Source organism: Podarcis tiliguerta (assembly GCF_965153285.1).
Source record: "Podarcis tiliguerta genome assembly, chromosome: 5".
Taxonomy (NCBI): Eukaryota; Metazoa; Chordata; class Lepidosauria; order Squamata; family Lacertidae; genus Podarcis; species Podarcis tiliguerta.
In genome coordinates, this window is record NC_139538.1 from 79,155,829 (window position 1) to 79,175,995 (window position 20,167).

Genomic DNA, 20,167 nt, shown 5'->3' on the forward strand with positions numbered 1-20,167 from the left:
GGGGTTTAAATTCTCCTCTATGACGAGAGAAACGATATAACCTGAGGTCTATCTAAGCTTACTTAACAGAAGGGTGGGATATACATGTCCTACAAAAATAAACAAAATTGATAGGCGTTTCATGTACAGTGAAGGTATTATGTAAAATGATGATAGGAAAAAGAAATAATAAATCATTGGGGAAAAGAAAACACTTACTGAAGCTTTTTTGAATGCTCCCCCCTGGAAAAAAAAATAATCTAAGAATTTATGAGAACAAGATTAAAAACTGCAATTAACCTAGGCTTCTCTCTTTAGTAATTATTCATATACCTGTTTAGCCGATAATAACTCCTAGCTCCAGGCTGTCTGCCTGCAGTGCTAGGACACAGACAGGAACCTCTGCGAAATTGACTTCCCTGGCTACACTCGTGCTTGCAAGAGCTATTTTCAAGGGCAGATGTACAATGTTATATGGGTAAAGGGACAAGGAAATTAAAGATGGGTGTTCTGTCAGAAAAGTACTGAAGACCTTGTGTCAGCATTTACCTCCATTTATAAGACTTCAGGGCTTTAACTCTTTGCTTTCTATTAGGCAAGTTGCAACAAGCAAGTTACAAAAACAAGACACAGTATCTACAATATTTTAAGCAGAAACAGGCAGGTTTTTTGTTTTTTTCTAATGTAATGCTTTTATTGATTTTATTCTTTTTTGGTTCCATGAAGATGCTTCCATTTCAAATGCTAATTCAGTCTAGTCCCAAAGAACTAGCAGACCTGCACACACTCATCTTTGCTGATGGTAAATGAAGAAATGGGTTTGCTTTTATTTATCTCCTTTTGGAAACATCTCCTTAGGACTCTTCCCCCACCTCCAGTTGTTCTGGTGTATATCACAAAGAGATGCCCACAAACCCACTTACCACCAGCTGGTCAAAAGGTTAATGCCCTCAGCCCTCTGGCATCAAGATAGCCAGTGCCACACAAAACCCCCAGCCCTGAAGTCTTCAAGAAAATAACGAATAGGTAGAGTCCCTTCCAGGCACTGGGAAAGATTCTTGCTCTTACACGTTCTACATCAGAGGTTCCCAAACTTATCTGGCCTACCTCCCCCATTTCAGGGAAAAAACATTACTCAGCGCCCCCCTGGAAATCGACCTTCTTTAAGCAAAGAAGCAGGGCTGTGTCACAGCCTGCATGCCATTGGTCAAATAGGCGGGCAAGCTGTGATCCACTTCCTGAACCTGAGTGAAGCTGAAATGGGTTCACCCAAACTCAGGAAAACCTGTTGCCTTCAGCACAACTGCCGGATCCAGGGAAGGTGTTGTCGCCATCCTGCAACAACACCTGACATGGCAGTAAGTGTCATTACACAACAAATGAAACCTATATGAATGGTTTTTTCTTCTTCTCCCACCCCTTTATTTTTATTCAATGCCTCCACAAACTGCACCCGAGGCTACGTCTCCCCTGGATCATTCCAGCACCCCCCACTGGGTGGTATGGCCCACTTTTGGAAATACTGTACTTACATAAATGAAATAAGACCATGCACCAATCAATGAGCAATTACACTGGTGTAGAAATCAACCATGTCATTCAGCCAGTCCACTTCCTTCAAAGGCTATTGGATTGGCATGGGAAGCAAGCATACAGCAGGGTCTTTCAGGCTGTTTAGCTATGGTTCCCATCAGGCAAAAAGTGTCTTACAGAATTCCCCCATGCATTTGCTGATGAGCCTCATATTGCATTGGTACAGCTGTTCACATTTAGTACTCCCTTGTACTTGATAGGACACACTATTAATAGCTTTACTACATCTGCATTTGAATGTAAATACTGAAATACATTATATAGACCTATTAGATATTACAAAAAGTCTGTACAGTACAAGGGTCAAGGAGATTGAAGTTTTCAAAAAGTTTTCATTATCAGCAGATGGTAAACAAACTTCCCCCTAAACAAAAGCTTGGAAATTCTGCTCCTAAAAAAGAGCCCCCTGGATCAGACCATAGGCCTATCCAGGCTAGCACCCTGTTTCTCAAAGTGGCCAGCCAGATAGAAATCCGCTAGCAGGACATTAGGGTAATGGCCCTCCACAATTGGTTCCTCATCAATTGGCATTTAGTGGCATACTGCCTTGGATATTGAAGATAACCTATAGCTATCATGACTAGTAGCCATTTATAGCCCTATCTTCCATAGATTTCTCTAACCACCTTTCAACGCTGTCTAAATTGGCAGTCATTACCACATCTTGTTCAATTGTTTTTTGAAGTAACATATAGTGGCTAAGGGTGTGAACTGTGAGTCAAGATATCTAAACAGTGCAGATTGAACACAAACTCATTAGGTCACCGGAGGTACACCAATATTTCCTCTCTCTCTCTCTCTCTCTCTCTCTCTCTCTCACACACACACACACACACACACACACGTCTTACATCTGCAGTATGTTAATAATACTGACCTGGCTCACTGGGCTACAGTAAAAAAGAATACGGAATGGAGGTATGTGAAAAGTCATCAAATGCTCTAATGCTTTAGCATTATATTGATGCTAGAAATGATCACTATTGTTCCCTTTTGATTGATACAGCATCCACAATATGACAAGTTTTCCTGTGTGAACCAAACTGAAATGAGGAGGAGGAGGAGTGTTAATTTCAAGTATGGGGCTTGTGCAGGAGACCTTCCTGGTTTGTGCCTGTGGTCTGCTAAAAACTATCGCTTTTGACACATATCGTTGCATAGCCATATCAAACCACTTCACGGCATAGTTTCCAGACAAATCATCTATTCCTTGACAAGTCTTGATGTTGTTATCTTATGGGTTTAAGAGAGGGAAAACGAGGAAGCTTCTTAAGAGCTAATCTACCAAAAACATAGTGGCTATACAGAGAAATAAGTATCAAGCAGCCTGCATTTTGAAGCACTGGCACTTCTGCATTAAATCATTAATGCCCAACATGAATATACGTTAATCGCCAAGTGATGGCAATATACATTGCTGTTTGATATAGGAACTGTCAGACGATTTTTTTAAAAAAGGATTGTGTTTTTTCCAGTCACGTAGGAGAGATGGCACAGGAGCAAACTCTGATGGTCGGCAGCCACTAAAAAAAGACTCCTGCCAATATTCTCTTGTCCAACTGGGGCAAGCAAGCCAAAAGTTCTTGCTCCAGGGTGCAACTGGAGAAAATAGTCAGGTTACGATCTTCCAGCTTTTGCTTTGGGAAAAAAAAATTCCTGCTATCCATTCTTTCCAAAAAATATGAGCACAGTAATGCTGGGTGGGAATGAGACAATACAAACCACAGATTTGGAGACCAAATACTTGGAAAGGGAACAGTGAATGAATTACAAATGCAGCAGAACAGTGAAACTTTAATGAATGCCATCCTCTCACATAAGATGCTTTCTTCAGGCACTTTAACAGCCTTTCCACATGTGAATCAATTGCAGAGGGAGGGATAAGTTCCAATGGAATGTGTACAAATGCTCACATATTCAGCATTTTGTGAAAACTATGATTTCCATGATAAGCCATGATTGAATGTCTCATCACCTTTGTTAATTGCTGCTGCCGCCCCAACCTTTTATTATTTTTGTTATTGTTTTGCTTTATTGTTTGTTTTGCTGCTTTGCTTTCACTTTAAACTGCAGTGGTGGTATTTGACTTATTCTGAATAGAATTCCCTCTATAAAATCTGTTTTGGCCTTATATTTGGAAACCCAAGTGGCATGAAGTAACTTCCACAACCCGGGGCTAGTGCACAAGTTGCAAATCCCTCCCAGTCAGAAATATCCTGGCCACAGTTACACATGCTCTGGTAATGTTGCTTTTGGACTAATGCAATGCACTGCATCTGGGGATGTTCAGAAACTGCAGTTAGTTCAAAATATAGCTGCTAGGTTGCTAACTAGGAATGGCTGCATTAAACATATCTTCTCAGTTTTAAAACAGCTGCAGTGGTTGCTGATCCTTTTCCAAACACAATTCCAAGTGCTGGCTTTAAATGTTAAACTGTTTCATGTTAAATGTACCTAAAATTAAGCAGTTCTTGAGCAGGCAGTTGTGGACCAGATCTAGGCTCTCTTGGGAGAAACTGATTTTCTAGATTCATTTCAGTTGGGATTTAGCCCCAGTTTTGATACAGAAACTGCTTTGGTCGCTGAGTACAGTGGCCTCTGTCAGGAGAGAGACAGGGGAAATGTGCCCCTGTTATTTCTCCTCTACATCTCCATGGCCTTTTGATATCATTGACTGTTATATCCTTCTAGAGCGGCTGTCTGAGTTGCGGGTGGGTGGCAACGCTTTTCAATGGTCCCAGTGCTACTTGGAGGGTTGTTTCCAGAGGGTGATACTTGAAGAGTGGTAGTCAGCACTGTGAAACCTTCAATGTGGAGTTCCTCAGGGCTCAATTTTATCCCCTTTGCTGTTTAACATCTGTATCATGGGTAGTCAAACTAAGGCCCGGGGGGCCGGTTCTGGCCCAATCGCCTTCTCAATCCGGCCCACGGACGGTCCAGGAATCAGCATGTTTTTACATGAGTAGAATGTGTCCTTTTATTTAAAATGCATCTCTGGGTTATTTGTGGGGCATAGGAATTTGTTCATTTTCCCCCTTCAAAATATAGTCCAGCCCCCCACAAGGTCTGAGGGACAGTGGACAATGAGTTTGCTGACCCCTGTATTACACCAATCCTGGCCCAACAACAATGGCTGCCAATTAGCTTCCAGGTCCAAATCAAAGTCTTGGTTTTGACCGATAAAGCCTTAAACAGCTCAGAACCGCAATACCTCAAGGACTGCCTCTTCCCAAATGAACCAACCCAGACACTGAAAACGAGCAAGGAAGAATATTTTTAAATAGTCACTCCATATATTCTCCCCACACAGAGCCCAATAAATTGGAGCCACTTGTGCATTTAGTCACAAGGCAAAGCTTCCATATTAGCTGCTTCCATTTTTTCTTGAGAGAGTCCCTAAAGAAAAAAGGCATGCACATATAATTGGTCCTTTAAACATACGCAACCCAACACTTGGTCATTTTTCACCAGATGTTTAACTGGTAGGAAGCAATTTTGAACATCTGCCACCAACATACAAGGAAGTTGTTTGAAGACCACATGAAACTGAGAAAAATGAAAGCACTTCCAATTATGTCACGTCCTACGCTGTGTGTTTAGGAGAAAAAGGAAAATAAAAACCAGAATATTAATGCTGAGTCATCCGCTTCGCTCCCCCCCCCCCCATTTTTTAAAGCTAAAATAATACTAATAATCATCATGGTGATTTCAAATATGATTGAACTACAATTGAATATGAGGGCAGCATCCAGTTTCAACTGGATTTAATAATGGAGAGTTATCCTGAGCAACCAAAGTTATCAAGCATAGCACAGACTTTCAAACAGGGCTCAGATAGACAATGAAAATGTGAATATGAGTTCTAATAAGTATACCTTAATAGAAACTCAAGGATTTTGGGGGCCTTCAAGTCATGTACCCACAGTAGACCTGAAAGAGGCACAGCTTGCAGAAAAGAAGTAATCATTCAATTTTCATATATGCCGCCCCCTACACACACACACACACACACACAATGACCCACATATCCTATTTCATTTCTACTTCCTTAAGGAGCCTTAAATATTTAACTTGCAGGCTGTCAGGTAAAGATTAGAAGATGTGTGTAAATGATCAGAATGTTAAACACATTATTTTAACATAAAAGTGATGATTTATTTAGCTCTCTTACCTGCTTTCCCCTTTTGAATTAATTGCTGTTGATAACTTTATTAGCTTCACTAGCAGCCCATCAATCCCTCTGGCATAAATTTTACAAAGTGGAAGAAATCTGATATTTTGCAGAGTTCCCTCTCTGGTTAATCCCTTGGCTAGTACATCAGGGCAAATTTACAATGTTATTTAAGCAGAGAACAATGCTTAAAAGCTTAACAATCAGCCCTAGCTAATTTAGGAGGCTTTACAGAAGGTCCCATGAGTAGACTACTTGTGTAAGGAGAAGATCATAGTGTCCTTTGCATCTTCCCCTTGGGTAGGGGAAAAAAAACTAACTACCAGTTCCTTAATGAGATAAAGCTGGGGAGTGTGTTACTTATTTATTTATGTGGTATTAAAATATGAATCACAAAAAGCCAAATTAATATAAATGCTTGTTTAAGATGGCCAGGCCTCTTTAAATCAATTCTCTCCTACATTTCCCCATTCTCTCTAGTTTTTGTGAGGTTTATGGAAGCACAATGTAGCTTTAAGGGTACCAGCTAACCTCACAGGGGCCCCATAGCTTACATACTTTCCTATAAAGAGGTATCTATATCTAGAATTGCGCCCAGACTGCCAGAAAAAGAGCACTGAAACCATTTAAACCACCGTGGAAACATGTGTGATGAAAATTTTACACACAAAAATCTCCTTTTCTTTATACAGCATTTACAAATGCTAAATACATTTCATGTACATGAGCTGCAAGTGCTCCCTATTCTGATTATTGCAATTATTATTTTTTGCTCGGATGAGCCAGTACATATTCATTATTAAACACGTATGAACAAACATTCCTGTTTTTCAAAATTCTTAGCTCCAACCCCCCACCCCCCGTGATCTGGCTTTAAAATCTGTAGTCATCTTTTATTTTCTTGCCATGAAAGGATTATAACTAGTCAGTGTAAGCTCAGCATTTTGAGTCTAAAAGCATCACTTTGGTTATGTCCATCACACTGCTTTGTCATCATTCTGGCTTATCCGCAACACTTACTTACAAATTCTTTCTGATGGTTGTGCCCTAGCTAAATAAAATAGCACATTTCCAGACCCACTGCCACCCCAAAAACCCCTCATTCAGGACTTGATAATTTGAAAAGATTCCAAAACCATGTTGCTCTAGTCCTCGAGTGAGTGCACACTGGAAATGGGAGGTATGTCAGAAAAGTTAGGGATCTATCATAACAGGTTAGGATAATACAGTGGTACCTCGGGTTACATACGCTTCAGGTTACATACGCTTCAGGTTACAGACTCCGCTATCCCAGAAATAGTGCTTCAGGTTAAGAACTTTGCTTCAGGATGAGAACAGAAATCGTGCTCTGGCAGTGCGGCAGCAGCAGGAGGCGCCATTAGCTAAAGTGGTGCTTCAGGTTAAGAACAGTTAAGTACGGTTAAGTACGGACCTCCGGAACGAATTAAGTACTTAATCTGAGGTACCACTGTAAGTGAAAGACAACCATCTGTTTAACAAAGAAAAACTGGAAGTTCTTCCATAATCCAGTGCTTTCCACCCCCCCCTAAAAAATGTTTAGTGGTGCTCTCATTTCCCTACTCGTATTGAAATACTGCCCCTCAATGAGGCCAATCTTAAGATTCACAACGTGTACCCCTGTGCCCCCCCAAAGAAAAGCACTGCTATAATCTATCAGAGCTCCTTCTCTAGGCTCCCCTGACCAAGAGTGTGTGGCGACAAGGAAGAGGGACTTTTTGGTGGTGACATCTCTCGTATGGAATGCCCTCCCCAAAATGGTGCCCATAATATGATCTTTTGGGTAGCATTTTTAAAACTCCTGGTTTAAAAATTATTTTATCCTTCTGCATTTTGGCTGGCTTTTAGAAACATTTATCCGCATTGTTTAAAAAGAACAAAAAGTGTTTTTTTTTTAATATAAAAAAAAATACATGCAATATGTGCAGCAATAAAACTGCTAGCACATTTGCAAGCAAAGCAGGGTTTCACATTGGATGGGGGGCTGTGTGTTGAGATTCCTGCATTGCAGGGGGTAGGACTAGATGACCCCCACAATCCCGTCCAACTCTTTGACTCTATTAATAGGTGGTATATAAATGTAATAAAAAATATGTAAATAATGATGATAAAGTTATCAGGTCAGTGAAGGAGCCTCTGCTACTTCACAGTCACAGAGGAGACCCTAGATCAGCCTTTCTCAACCTGTGGGTCCCCAGATGTGGTTGGACTACAACTCCCATCACCCCTAGCTAGCAAGGGCAGAGTTCAGGGATGATGGGAGTTGTAGTCCAACAACATCCGGGGACCCACAGGTTGAGAACTGCTGCCCCAGCTAGTAGATGGTTTTCAGCAATAGGGCAAGGCCCTACATAACTCCCACCAACTCAGCAAAAAAGTGGATTTGACAGGATGATACATAGCACTTTGGAAGCAGTCGAGTTTTCATGAGTACTTACTGTTTGGAGAAAGTTACATTTTGGATTGCAGTATTACAGAGAACACCCAGTTGTCTTTTTAAAATATCCTTTTCACATTGCGGTCTTGTATTTCAAGGCCATGAGGCTGGTTCAATATTTCCCAGCGGGAGACAACTACCATTACAAATTCCCAACAATTTGCATCTACAGATCTCATTTTAGACCAGCAGCAAATCATTTTTTCACACTGGGATCCTAGAAGCTGCTATATTTTTTTGTCTTAATGAAATTGCTTCTGCAGTAAGCACATCAAATAATATGATTTGTTAGGGTTCCCCCTCCATGATGGGAAAGCCATGATGTTTGAAGCGAAGAAGACAAATTTGATTTAGGAGAGCTCATCATACAGGAAACCAACTGTCCCACTTTTTACTCAGATATTCAATATTCAGAATAACATCCCCAGGGAAGAACCTGGTATGCTGAAGCCTCTCCAAAATGAAGTCTGAAATGAATGAAAATGGGTTCTTATACATTTTCATTGCACGAGGACTGGTGTGGCTTGTGTTAGATCAATTGGTTCTTTTACAAAGGGTCTTAGATTAACTGATGGAAATTCATGGAGATGACTTGAAAATTTGTTCTTTCCAACTCTGGTAAAAATTCCCCAAGAAACATGTCTTCCCTTATGTGAGATTGCTGGTAGCTGTGATGAAAGGAAGAATAATCAAGAGAGCAAGCGATTTCTGTGTGTGCAAAAACATTGGACTGGTATTTTGTATTTCTTTGTCCCATTTAAGAGATATAGATTATTTGTCAGTGGTGTTGAGAAGTGCCTTCAAACTTTTATTAAAATAGTTACCAGTTTTTTCCACGCTAGTATTGCTATTTTAACTTGTGGATGCATATGCATTAACTCAATCTAGGCTCAATCTATTTCCTCGTAATTTTTTTGTTGAAGTCAAAGTTCCTTCCACAGACCACCATTCTTTTCATCCTATTTCTCCTCCCTAGGCTTTCTAAGGAGAATTAGTACTCATTTTCCCATCATGCATGAGAGAATACGGAAGATGCAGCTCATTATAACGGGACAGAGGGAGTTACACTGAATCTCCCTTCCACCAAATTCTTGCAGGCAAAGATTTAGCAGCTGGTCATTTCAATCCACCTCCTTGACCTGTCCATGTTCTCTCTCCAATAATATGTCCTCACTCAGTCTTCCTTCTCGGACCCTTCCTTATTTCACATCTCCTTCTCTAGCCTTCTGCCTGCCCCAACCCTCACTAGCTTCTTAGCCTCACAGAGTCATTGCAGGGATTAACTGAGGACGGGCATGGGCAATCTACTACTCCTTGGAGAAAAAGGTGGGATATCAATGCAATATATAAGCTCTTTTGCTTACCTGCTTGAGAAAGCTAGAGGGGCAAACCAGATGGAAATGTCAGTCGCCAACCTAGCATCCTGTGATCACCACGTGGATCACAAAAAGCCTGGCAAATTTTGAACATTGCTCATAGATGTTATAACTCTGCTGATATGAATACCCTCACAATAATTAGAGCCACCAAATCTCTCTAGGCATAATTAGTGGCTGACCAGGGAAATATTACCAATTTACAGAAGTGAAAGAAATCCCCTTACCCCTGCCCCAGTGGTGATTAGTCTCCATAATACCTCACACCTGGTTGTGTAAAAACAAACGATTGCTTGCATGAGGTAATTTCCTATAAGCAGAAAGTAAGAGGGGCAAGCAGGTTAAGTGACCTAGCCAAGGAGACACGTTGTAGGTTAAAAGGAAAAAGGAGGAAAGGAACTCGATACTTATTGGCTTACCATACATTAGGACTCTATGCTTCTGACCACAATCATTCTTCCAAAAGACATTTATCCTGTTTAAAGCCAATGACAAAACTGAAATTGACTCTTTTGGCTTGAAGTGATTCCACACACAGCACTGACCCAGGATTTCAAACATGGAAAATTCCAACAAAGAGGCAAGCTCATACTATGGAATTCAGATCTTGAATCAGACAAAGCCAGAGAACCTTAGGTTTAAATCAATCTGTGTCACATTTGGCATTTCTGTTAGGAAACTGTTGTCTCTTTCATCTCATCCTCTGTCTGAATCCCGCCTTCAGGGTGTATATGCCCTCCCTTTTTACTGCCAGCATGTCATTCTCAGCATATTAAATTGAGACTTCTTAGAAAATTAACACACAAAACCAAAACAGAAAACCCACAGAGACTTAGCCCACCACAAACATAAGATTCTTCTTTCTTTAAGCCACGTCCCCAGACGCACTCTAAATAACTTAGGAAACAAACAGACTGAACAAACAGAGCAACCAAGTTGTGTTAGTTTTTAAAAAAGTTTACTTCCACTAAATATTACAGAAAACCTATTCAAAACTCTGAAGGGCAAGGAGCAATCTTGACAAATTACAGAACAATGGCCAAATTGAACACTGCCCCTTCCTGGATTGTCCCACTGAAGACTGCAGGTAGAGCTTCATACATTTGAACAAAACCAAAATCACTGCAGATGGAAAGTTAGCATACTGAAGAGGCAGCTAAAATTCTTTTTTCCTGACATGGTTGCAGCACGGTGAACCAGTCAAAGATGCAATACGTTCCACCTAAAGTGATAGAGGTGTGATATGACTCTTGTGACTGTACCGTAAGACACATCCTTTGTAAGACTACCTAATCATATACATTCAAAACTACTAAATAGTATTTTTTTTAACAAAGCTGACAATCACAATGATGATTCAGCGGCACACCCCTCTCACTATATTAAAAAATTAATAAAGTCACTCTGACTCTATCAAGGTTGAAATTTGGCTGACATCTGAAGTGAGCTGAAGGAAAGAACAGAACTGCTATTTCTGCTATCAAACATCTCACATTGAGCCTCCTATCCAGGTGGTCTAAGATTAATTTGCTCCAGTATCTGCAAAGGTACTTTCTCCTGCACATTCCTGCCCTGGAGCTGCTCCTCCCACCTCCCCTCTCCCTTTCATCTGCCTGCAGAGATATCGAACAGTGTCTCTCACTGACAAAGCTTTCGTGTGTGATCTCATCCTGCACTCAGTCCCCTCGCCTGGCCCCTGCTTGCCCTTCTGCCAAGAGCAAAGCAGCACCAGGAGGAATGAACAAACGGACCACAGCACACCATTAAATTATTCTGTAAAACATTCAAGTATAGCAGGTTTATTTCCTTCTTTTAGCCCCCCACCCCATCCCAAATAAGTGCCAAAAGGAATATATCTATTTTTGCTGAGACAGATCCTTTGAAAGCAATGTATCACCTTCTGCTGTTTAAATATAGAGGAGGCGGACAATGCTCCTCTTCCTTGAGCCTCTAGCACAAGGGTGGCCAATACTGTGTACTCCAGATGTTTTAGACTACATTCCTGACCACTAGCTATGCTGTGGTCCACCTGATGAGTAACATCTGGAGGGTACCATGACTCTGCTCTAGCAATCTGAATAAGCATCTCTGGATGGAAAGAGCAACAAAGGAAACCTACTTTGGGGAGAATGCATGAACTTCATATTACAACCTTACACAGGAAATACAATACAATACAAAGGATATGCATGTGACTTTTGCTTTTATTGCCATTATCTCTGAATATGTACTCTCAGCACTGGGCTTTGGCACCTGAACATGCAGAGAGCTAAAGTGTAAGTACTAGAAGCCTTGATCTGGTAGCTACATGAAGAATGGGAATTTCCTGAAGGAAGGGCCAATTCAAAGGCATAGTCAATTGGAGGCCAAGGTCTGATGCAAGGGAACTGTTAGAGGGAGGGCAGGAAGACTGATAAGGAAACTGACATCCTTCCAGCTTTCAAAGGAAGTTGGTATGCTTGGATATACAGAGGGTCTAGCAGGCTGACAGGCAGAAAGCAAGCAGCAATAATGGATATTGCCTAGGCAAAGATACATGTCTGACCTGGAGGAATTTGTAGCATTGTGAGAAGGCACCAATGAGCTATAGAGTGGTGGGAAGTGGAGTCATGCCAGGACCCAGAAAGACAATACTGTCCCTACTTCTTCCATTATGCAGTCTCAATGTGGCTCAATGAAAGAGGGAGGCAGCGTAGAGTCAAACAGTGTAGAGGTCTGCAGTGTGGAAGCAAACAAGCTCATGACCTACCTGCTGTGCCGTAACAAGCCAATGCCACTCACTAACAATTGTTTCAGGACCAAATGTCATGTGTATTTAGAAGAAGCTGTGTTTCATTTACCTTCAAGGTGGGAAATGTTGCATCTGACCTCCTGCCAAGAGAGAGGAGCAAGTCGAGCGCAGAGCTTGGGCTCTGCAGTGACTAAGAGGCCGGCGTTGAAATGGGAAATCAACAAATGCATTAAGTGGCCTTTGGCACATAATAGTCTTTCAGTCTCACTTTGTTCCCCCATCCGCAATATGGAGGGTGATCATAATACAATTCCATCTTAAATGCACTATATGATGTGCTTCATAGGTGCTGAGTGTGTGGGGCTGTGGGTGCTCCAGCCCCCACAACATTCCCCATGAAGGGCCAGGGCACCCACATTTTTTTGCATGCCACGGGATCGTTTGTGCCTGGCACCAGCATGGGCGCCTGCTGAGCGTGCCCCTGAGGGAGCCCACTGCGCCCAGCCTGGCACACTGCCCAGCTTCGGAGAGGGGCGGCCAGCTCCAGAGGACCCAACGGAAAGGCCTGACGATGTGCTTTGAATACTCCAAAACACTAAGCACTATTCTTGTTAATAAAGGAGGAAATGCCAAGGCTACATTGACAAAGTAGCAGATCATAGGGCGTAGCACAGGCACAACTTTATTATATCCTTCTTTCAGGATTGCACTCTAATTTTCGAATGCTTGTTCACACCACTTGACTCCTGCCCTTAGCGTTCTTAAAAACAATTCAAATTAACCACAGGGATAACTGGGGATTAGCTAGGCTAAACAAATAAGACTTAAAACCATCACTTCAAAATCCTGGTTAGCAGCACAGATGACCCCAAAAGGAATTATTTCTTTACCAAAATAAGAAGAGCAAAGAGTTCTAAAATGTGAAGACCATTAAGCTAAAATGTGGCAGAATGTCCTCTTCTAAAAAAAACCCATAACTACACTAACATGTGTTTTCTCTTTGAAATCTGAGATAAAACACTTTTCAACATGGCACTCATAGGAGTTGATCATACAGGAACCGAAGTCTGTAAAGACTTGCAAATGGAAAAGCAAACACTGCAATATTGATAACTATCTTGGGGAGAAGATAAGAGAGCACTGGTCAAAATACAGTACCTGGATGGGTTATTTTGGACGGGCATCTGGGAATGCCCCCAAACACAAAGATATTTGTCCCAGATGAAAAGGGCAAATTTTGATTAATAGCAAGTAACTTTGATCATAAGAGTAGCTGACTTCCTAGGATCCCTTAAATGTCAGAAAAGATCCAAAGTAGTTCAGGAGAATCACTTCAGGTGTAGTGTAGTGGCTGAGACCTTGAGCAGAGAATTTGCCAGTTCAAATCTTACCTCTATCCTGAACTTGCTGGGTGGCTGTACCCATCCCATCTTCTGCAATACAGGCATCATAATAATAACCTGCCTTACAGAGTTGCAAGGATCATGAACGCAAATTGTTCAAGGATTGCAAATGACTTCTTAAGAACACATTCTACAGTTAAAGCCTGACATGACTAAAATTAAAAACGGCAAGTTAAGCAACTACCAAGTCATTAACTTATAGAAAGTTGCAAAATGGAAAGGGATTTGAATGAACGGGCACACTTTCCCACCAATTCTGTTGAATTAATTTCACTCCAATAAACATGGAGATTAATTCAAATCCAGCTCCATTATTGTACAAACACTTGGAAGCCATTTGTTGCCAATGGCAAATTAATTTTTGTCATGACTGTGACATTTTCCTCATGCCAGTTACTTTTAAAACATTACTCTATTAGAAAAGCTGGATATGATCTATTAAGAAGATAAGGAAGTTGATCTCCCTTGTGCAATGATGTTCTCTGAAGGCCCATCATGCTAAATGCAGAGCTATTTGTAACAGTTCACACAACAAGCTCCCTGTGGAGGAAATGTTTTCCGAACTGGCAGCATAGAAGTAGCACAAAATGTCAACTCTTAAAAGTGACTGGTTCAAATAACAAAATTTCAGCTCACAAAAACAAGCACACTGCTGCTGCTGTATCAGTGACAAAGTAAAAATGACCGAGGTCTTGTCTTCTTAGAAAGGCGGGTATTGGGAAGTGCAGCTGGAAGTTTGCTGTCAAAATTTATCCTGATTTTTCTCTATTTAGCCTTAACTGTATCCACATGAAAGTATCTCTCTTTACAACCACTGAGCCACAAATCTAGCTAATGTATCTATATTTCTTTCTGGCGACCAAGATGCTAACTGAACTCACAACCATTTCATAAGCACCAGAAAAAAAGGCAGAGAAAAGCCATACACCCTAATTTATTTTCCCTTATTGGTCTGAGAAATAGTGGAAGAAAGACACGACGGGGCAGGGTCTTAAATACTAAACATTAGTCTTTTAACTGATGGTTGGGCTCCACAAATGGGTCACAGCTATTTTTTGAAATGCAGCTCTTGTAACTTTCCTGTATGATCCACAGTGCAAAAACTTGATACCATCACTCCATAGAATAGCTCACTAGGAAATTTGTTAACAGCCAGATTTAAAGGAAATCATCTGTGAAGATTCTGTCCAGAGAGCTTAGTGCAGCCTTTCTCAACCTTGAGTCCTTAGATGTACTACAACTCCCATCATCCCTGATCACTGCCACAGGATAATGAATTAATAATAATAATAATAATAATAATAATAATAATAATAATAATAATAATTTAATTATACCCTACCCACCTGGCTGGGTTTCACCAGCCACTCTGGGCAGCTTCCAACAACATATTAAAATACAGTAGTCCATCAAACATTAAAAGCTTCCCTAAACAGGGCTGCCTTCAGATGTCTTCTAAAAGTCTGGTAGTTCTTGTTCTCTGACATCTGGTGGGAGGGTGTTCCACAGGGCAGGCACCACTACCAAGAAGGCCCTGTGCCTGCTTCCCTGTAACTTGGCTTCTCACAGTGAGGGAACCGCCAGAAGGCGCTCGGCGCTGGACCTCAGTGCCCAGGCAGAAGGATGGGGGTGGAGACGCTCTTTCAGGTATACTGGACTGAGGCCGTTTAGGGCTTTAAAGGTCAGCACCAACACTTTGAATTGTGCTCGGAAATGTTGTTGCAGTCCAACAACATTTAGGGACCCAAGCAGCCTGTGCAGAGCTTGTCTGAGGCCCATGGCAGGAGTCTTGTTCTTGGCAAGTTCAGCAGGCCCCTGGCAAGGTCCCCGGCTATCTGAGCCCTTCGAGGCCCAGGAAAAGTGGACCTGGCTGCCTGCCCTCTCTACACAGGCCTGGACCCAAAGTTGAGAAAGGCTGGCTTAGTGACTAATGGAGAAGGATTAAGGCAGACATCTCTTACTCCAATAACCCAAGCTTGTAAATAGTCATTTGTGTGATCTTAGTAAGAATCTCATATAGGTGATTATGCTGGGAAGTTTATAAAATCTTCACTACCACCCCTTTTAGACGACTTCTTCTTCTTCTTCTTCTTCTTCTTCTTCTTCTTCTTCTTCTTCTTCTTCTTCTTCTTCTTCTTCTTCTTCCTAGGGCACCTTTCATTTGATGATCACAAAGTAGTATACAACAATACTTTGGGAAACAAGCCAGGGTGATTAACCACAATCTGAAGTTTCCTTGCTTCTCTAAAACATAGCTGTGTATCCACAGTTTATCTGGGTTTTACCTTTATTTATTCATAAACTTTAGGAAACACCTGGCATCCTGCAAATGTTTTGGTCAACATCACACATCAGCTCCAGCCAGCTGAAACATCCAAAAACACCTGGAGGACACCAGGTTGTCAAAGGCTGTTCTAAATAACAGCTAATACTAGCTGCCATTTTTCTGGGTCCAGAAAGAATGCTAAATTTCAATCAGAAGTCTAATCTGCTCCCCGTGATCATGTTGGAAGGGGTGAGTGAATGAACCCAAGGCCGGTTCTTATAATGTTGAACTATAATTTAGCACTGTGCCCAAACTCAGTCATTCCATTACTATTAACCAGCAAACATGCATTTGGAAAACATGTTTGCCATCAAAACATGTAGTTCTGTCCAGAAATTAGAATCATAGAACTTTACAGTTGAAAGGGACCCAAGGACCATCTAGTTCAACCTTCCTGCAATGCACGATCACAGCTAATAAAGCATGTGACGTGTTTGTAAGCAAGCCATTTTTAACTCTCCAAATGCGCAGTCTCTTTCTATGCTAAGGGAAGCAGGAGACTTTGAAAGTAACTTAGAAGGGGGTATTTTAAAGGTCCAACAGCCTATATTTCCATGCTTTACTTTGCTTTCCTGCCTGTTTGGGGATTGTAAATTTATGTTGTGGTGCTCTCACCAAATACAACTTGCCTCAAACCTGGATCTAGGCATCCAGGGAATTCTTTTATTCTTTCACCCAATTTTACGAAGACGTCAACATATGTATCAGAGACTCCTTATTTTAGAAGTGCAGAATTGGAAGGGACCTCAAGGGTCATTAGCCCAAGCCCCTGCTAGGTAGGAATCACAGGTATAGAAGAACAGAATGAAATGGGAGAGTTGGGAGGGAAATTATTATGTATAAAGTTGCTGTAAGAATCATGTGCACAACCCTTAATATTTCGAAGTTCTTAGAACCAAAACATATTAAGAAACAACACCAAGTCCAGAGATAACCACATGTAGACCTGAAAGCCTAACTGACATTCATCATCACCACAACAGTCACACACATTGCTGAAGTTTTTCCATTTTTATTTGTCTCTCCAGTCACAATGAAACCTGCTCCTTAACCGCCATAGATATTGCCACCTTCCCACACATAAACATCATGTTTAAGACACTCATCTGCAAAAACTGATATGCAAGGTTCACAACACATGCATGTTAACTGCAATAGGTTTAATTGTGCATCATGTTCCCCATTTGTATTGTTGTGCAATACAAAGTAGCATTGTTGCAAACCATTCAGTAGTTGGCTTAACTGATAATAATATCATGTATCCACTTGTAGCAGCTTTTTTCATGGATTGGATGATAATGTTTTTAAATTTGCAGTGGATACTTATGTGGAGCAGGAAATCATATTTGCAACATCCCTCCTCTGGAAATGTCAAAGAACTGCCAAAAATGTCTGTCTGTCCAGTACACACATGCACACCCAGACAGCACTTCTCTGCAGCTGGTGTGGCAAATAAATGATATAGCCTGAGGAATACAGAAAGGGAATGAATGCCAGGGATCCTGTTTCAGTACTTCATACTACTAATGCTAAACTATATGGCAGAAGCCTATCCATTTCCTACAGCAGAGCAAAGTGTGTCAAGATTCTCTCTGTCAACAGGCAACTGCAAGAAAGAAAAATGGATTTTCTTACCAGCTGATTTTGGCGTGAACTTGTCTCTGTTGGCTGCACAAACGGCCAGCAGCCTGTATCCAAGGTCCAGGTCAAAGCCCTGCTGTGCTGCCACTCTGCTAACAACCTGGGAAGAAGGAAGAAAGGGAATCATTCACGGAGAGTTACAGCACAGTTGTAGCAAGCTACCCAACGTGTTTGCAGCATCACCCACGATATAAAGAACAGTACCAAGGAGGTTTGTTGCTCTCTCTTTTTTAAAAGTCACTGTGGTTTTCATAGAGCTTTTGTGAAGCAAGATGTGCATTAATTTCTTTCTCATTTAGCCACATTGCAACAACCCTGTGAAACAGGCCACTACAATTCCTATTTACATTCTGCAGGATTGAAGTGGAGAGTTTTGAGAGCTGGCACAGCGTCATCCAGATTGCCCAGGAATGAACACGGACTTACCGGAACACACCATCTCGCACAGCTTTACCAGCAGAGCACACACTGAATCCGAGAGCCATCATTTTGACTTTTTGCCACGAGAGAAAGACTCTTTAAACATAAAAATAAACTACCAAGATTTAAATATAAGCAAGTTCTTAAAGGGGATTTTAATGGAGACAGCTGTTTCATGTTTCACTGTATTTGAGACTTGGCTTGAGATCTTAACTACCAGACTGCACCTTAACTACCAGAATTGCCCTGCTTATATACACACATTTGTCTCATCATTATCAGGATGGGAAGGAAGCTGAGAGGAAGACACAACAGATTCAGGAAGATCTTAGGTATAGATAAGCCTGGCAGTACGTCAGGTCACATGCTACTTTCTATCCAGGGAGAAGAATGGGCCTCTGATGCTGCACAGAGATATGCTTGTACAGGGTGAGACCTTTAAAAGCAGCCCCATGGATACAGAGTACACATATTCCACGGGGTCTCTTTTAAAAGACTCACCCTGTACAAGCAGGGACTATTATTCACATGGCATTGGACCCTATAAAAATGATCAAATGTGCTCTTCAGAAACTCAGTTATTGTATTTAGAACAAAACATGCCAATGCAGCACAATGAAAATAAGGGGAACACATTTGATTGATTTTAACCACTTATCAAAATAATGGCTTTACAATGAAGACTACAGCTTTTATGTGACCTTTGGCCATGTCCTCCAACTCACAGCTGTGATCAGATCAGCAGAACCTCCAGAATCCAAAAGTAGCCTCCGTTCATACACACTATATCATATGTGTATTATTTCTGAGTTGCCACAACATTCCTTTAAAACAGAAGTTAAAGATGAATAGTAAGACGTTTAGTGGCATTATTTTTCTTTTCTTTTATACCAAACCTTTATTTCCAGCTACACCCTATTCAAAAGAGCTTACAATTCAAGAAATAAATTGTTTTTGTCACCTCTGCTTCAATACGAAAGACCTTTGATGAATTAAAGAGGGCACTCATTAGTGTGCAATTATCTGTGTCCAACACTAGCTTGCCATAAAACAATGATAGAGAAGAGAATGGGAAACCAAGATATGTGATAACCTATAAATGGTAATGAAATTTTCCTATTCTACGTTAACTAGTCAGCACAATTGCATGACTCTTATTAATCTGAACTGCCCTCCAGTACCCACTTTTCCTAATTAACAATAAAGATTCACAACATGAATAACACTGAGACTGATGGATGGCTAGTTCATTCCTGTTGCAATTTGAAAATTAAAAGCTAAACATCTGCAGGGGAAGCGGATGTGTAGAAATAATTCCACTTTTGAATTAATACTCCCCCCACTTAGACTGCATCTACTTATAACATGCATACTTTCTGTGTCAGATTTGGTTTATCAATATAGAAGGTGCCACAAAACTCTTGGTTAAAAACATCTGATTTAGTTTTCATGTTCATATTATCTTAGTGGAAGCAGTGTTTTCTTCTTAGTTTCAACCTAACCTCTGTCTTCCTGGGAAAAAACAGTTGAGAGAACATCACTTTTTCAAGTGCTGCATTCTTTATACCATCATTCTTAACTTACAGGGCAAGCAAAGTAGAGGAGAAAGAGCGTTGGTTGAATTTCAGTGTGAGTTGCATAGCATTATAGAAGTGACATATTTAAGCTTGTCTATAAATCAGTGCTGCAAATTACTCAACAAAAGTTACTAGCTCACAAGTCCTACTGTCCAGTCCGCTTATATATAATTCTTAGGTCACTTGGGGTCTAACAGAACCAACATTTGCAAAGCTTGCTATTTTGCCTGCTTAACAGAAGTCAGTTCTTAATTCTTAATAGCAAGTGGCTATGTATAAGCCTGCTATAAATTCAGGTAACACAATGCAAAAGGTTTAACAACTTAATCTCTCCTATTTAATCAACAGATTAAACTTTATTTATGACAAGGAAATCACTCTGGATAACATTTCTGTGGTGGTCTCTTTGAGAAATCAGGACAAACGTATTTTCAGTTCTGTGCAGGAGTGCCAACTTGAATAAAATACTGAAAGGGGGGGGAGGTAAGTCTGCCC

At 41.0% G+C, this 20,167-nt stretch overlaps 1 protein-coding gene across 15 annotated transcripts in view; it reads right to left on the reverse strand.

Annotated features, from left to right (window-relative positions):
* The window catches only part of ZMIZ1 (zinc finger MIZ-type containing 1), a 368,324-nt gene that overhangs the window by 101,176 nt on the left and 246,981 nt on the right, over positions 1-20,167 (reverse strand). For all 15 annotated transcript variants that reach the window (XM_083440354.1, XM_083440341.1, XM_083440353.1 and 12 more), the window contains one exon: positions 17,670-17,775. In XM_083440354.1, the coding sequence (XP_083296480.1) occupies positions 17,670-17,775 (106 nt within the window). The remainder of the gene's footprint in view (positions 1-17,669; positions 17,776-20,167) is intronic.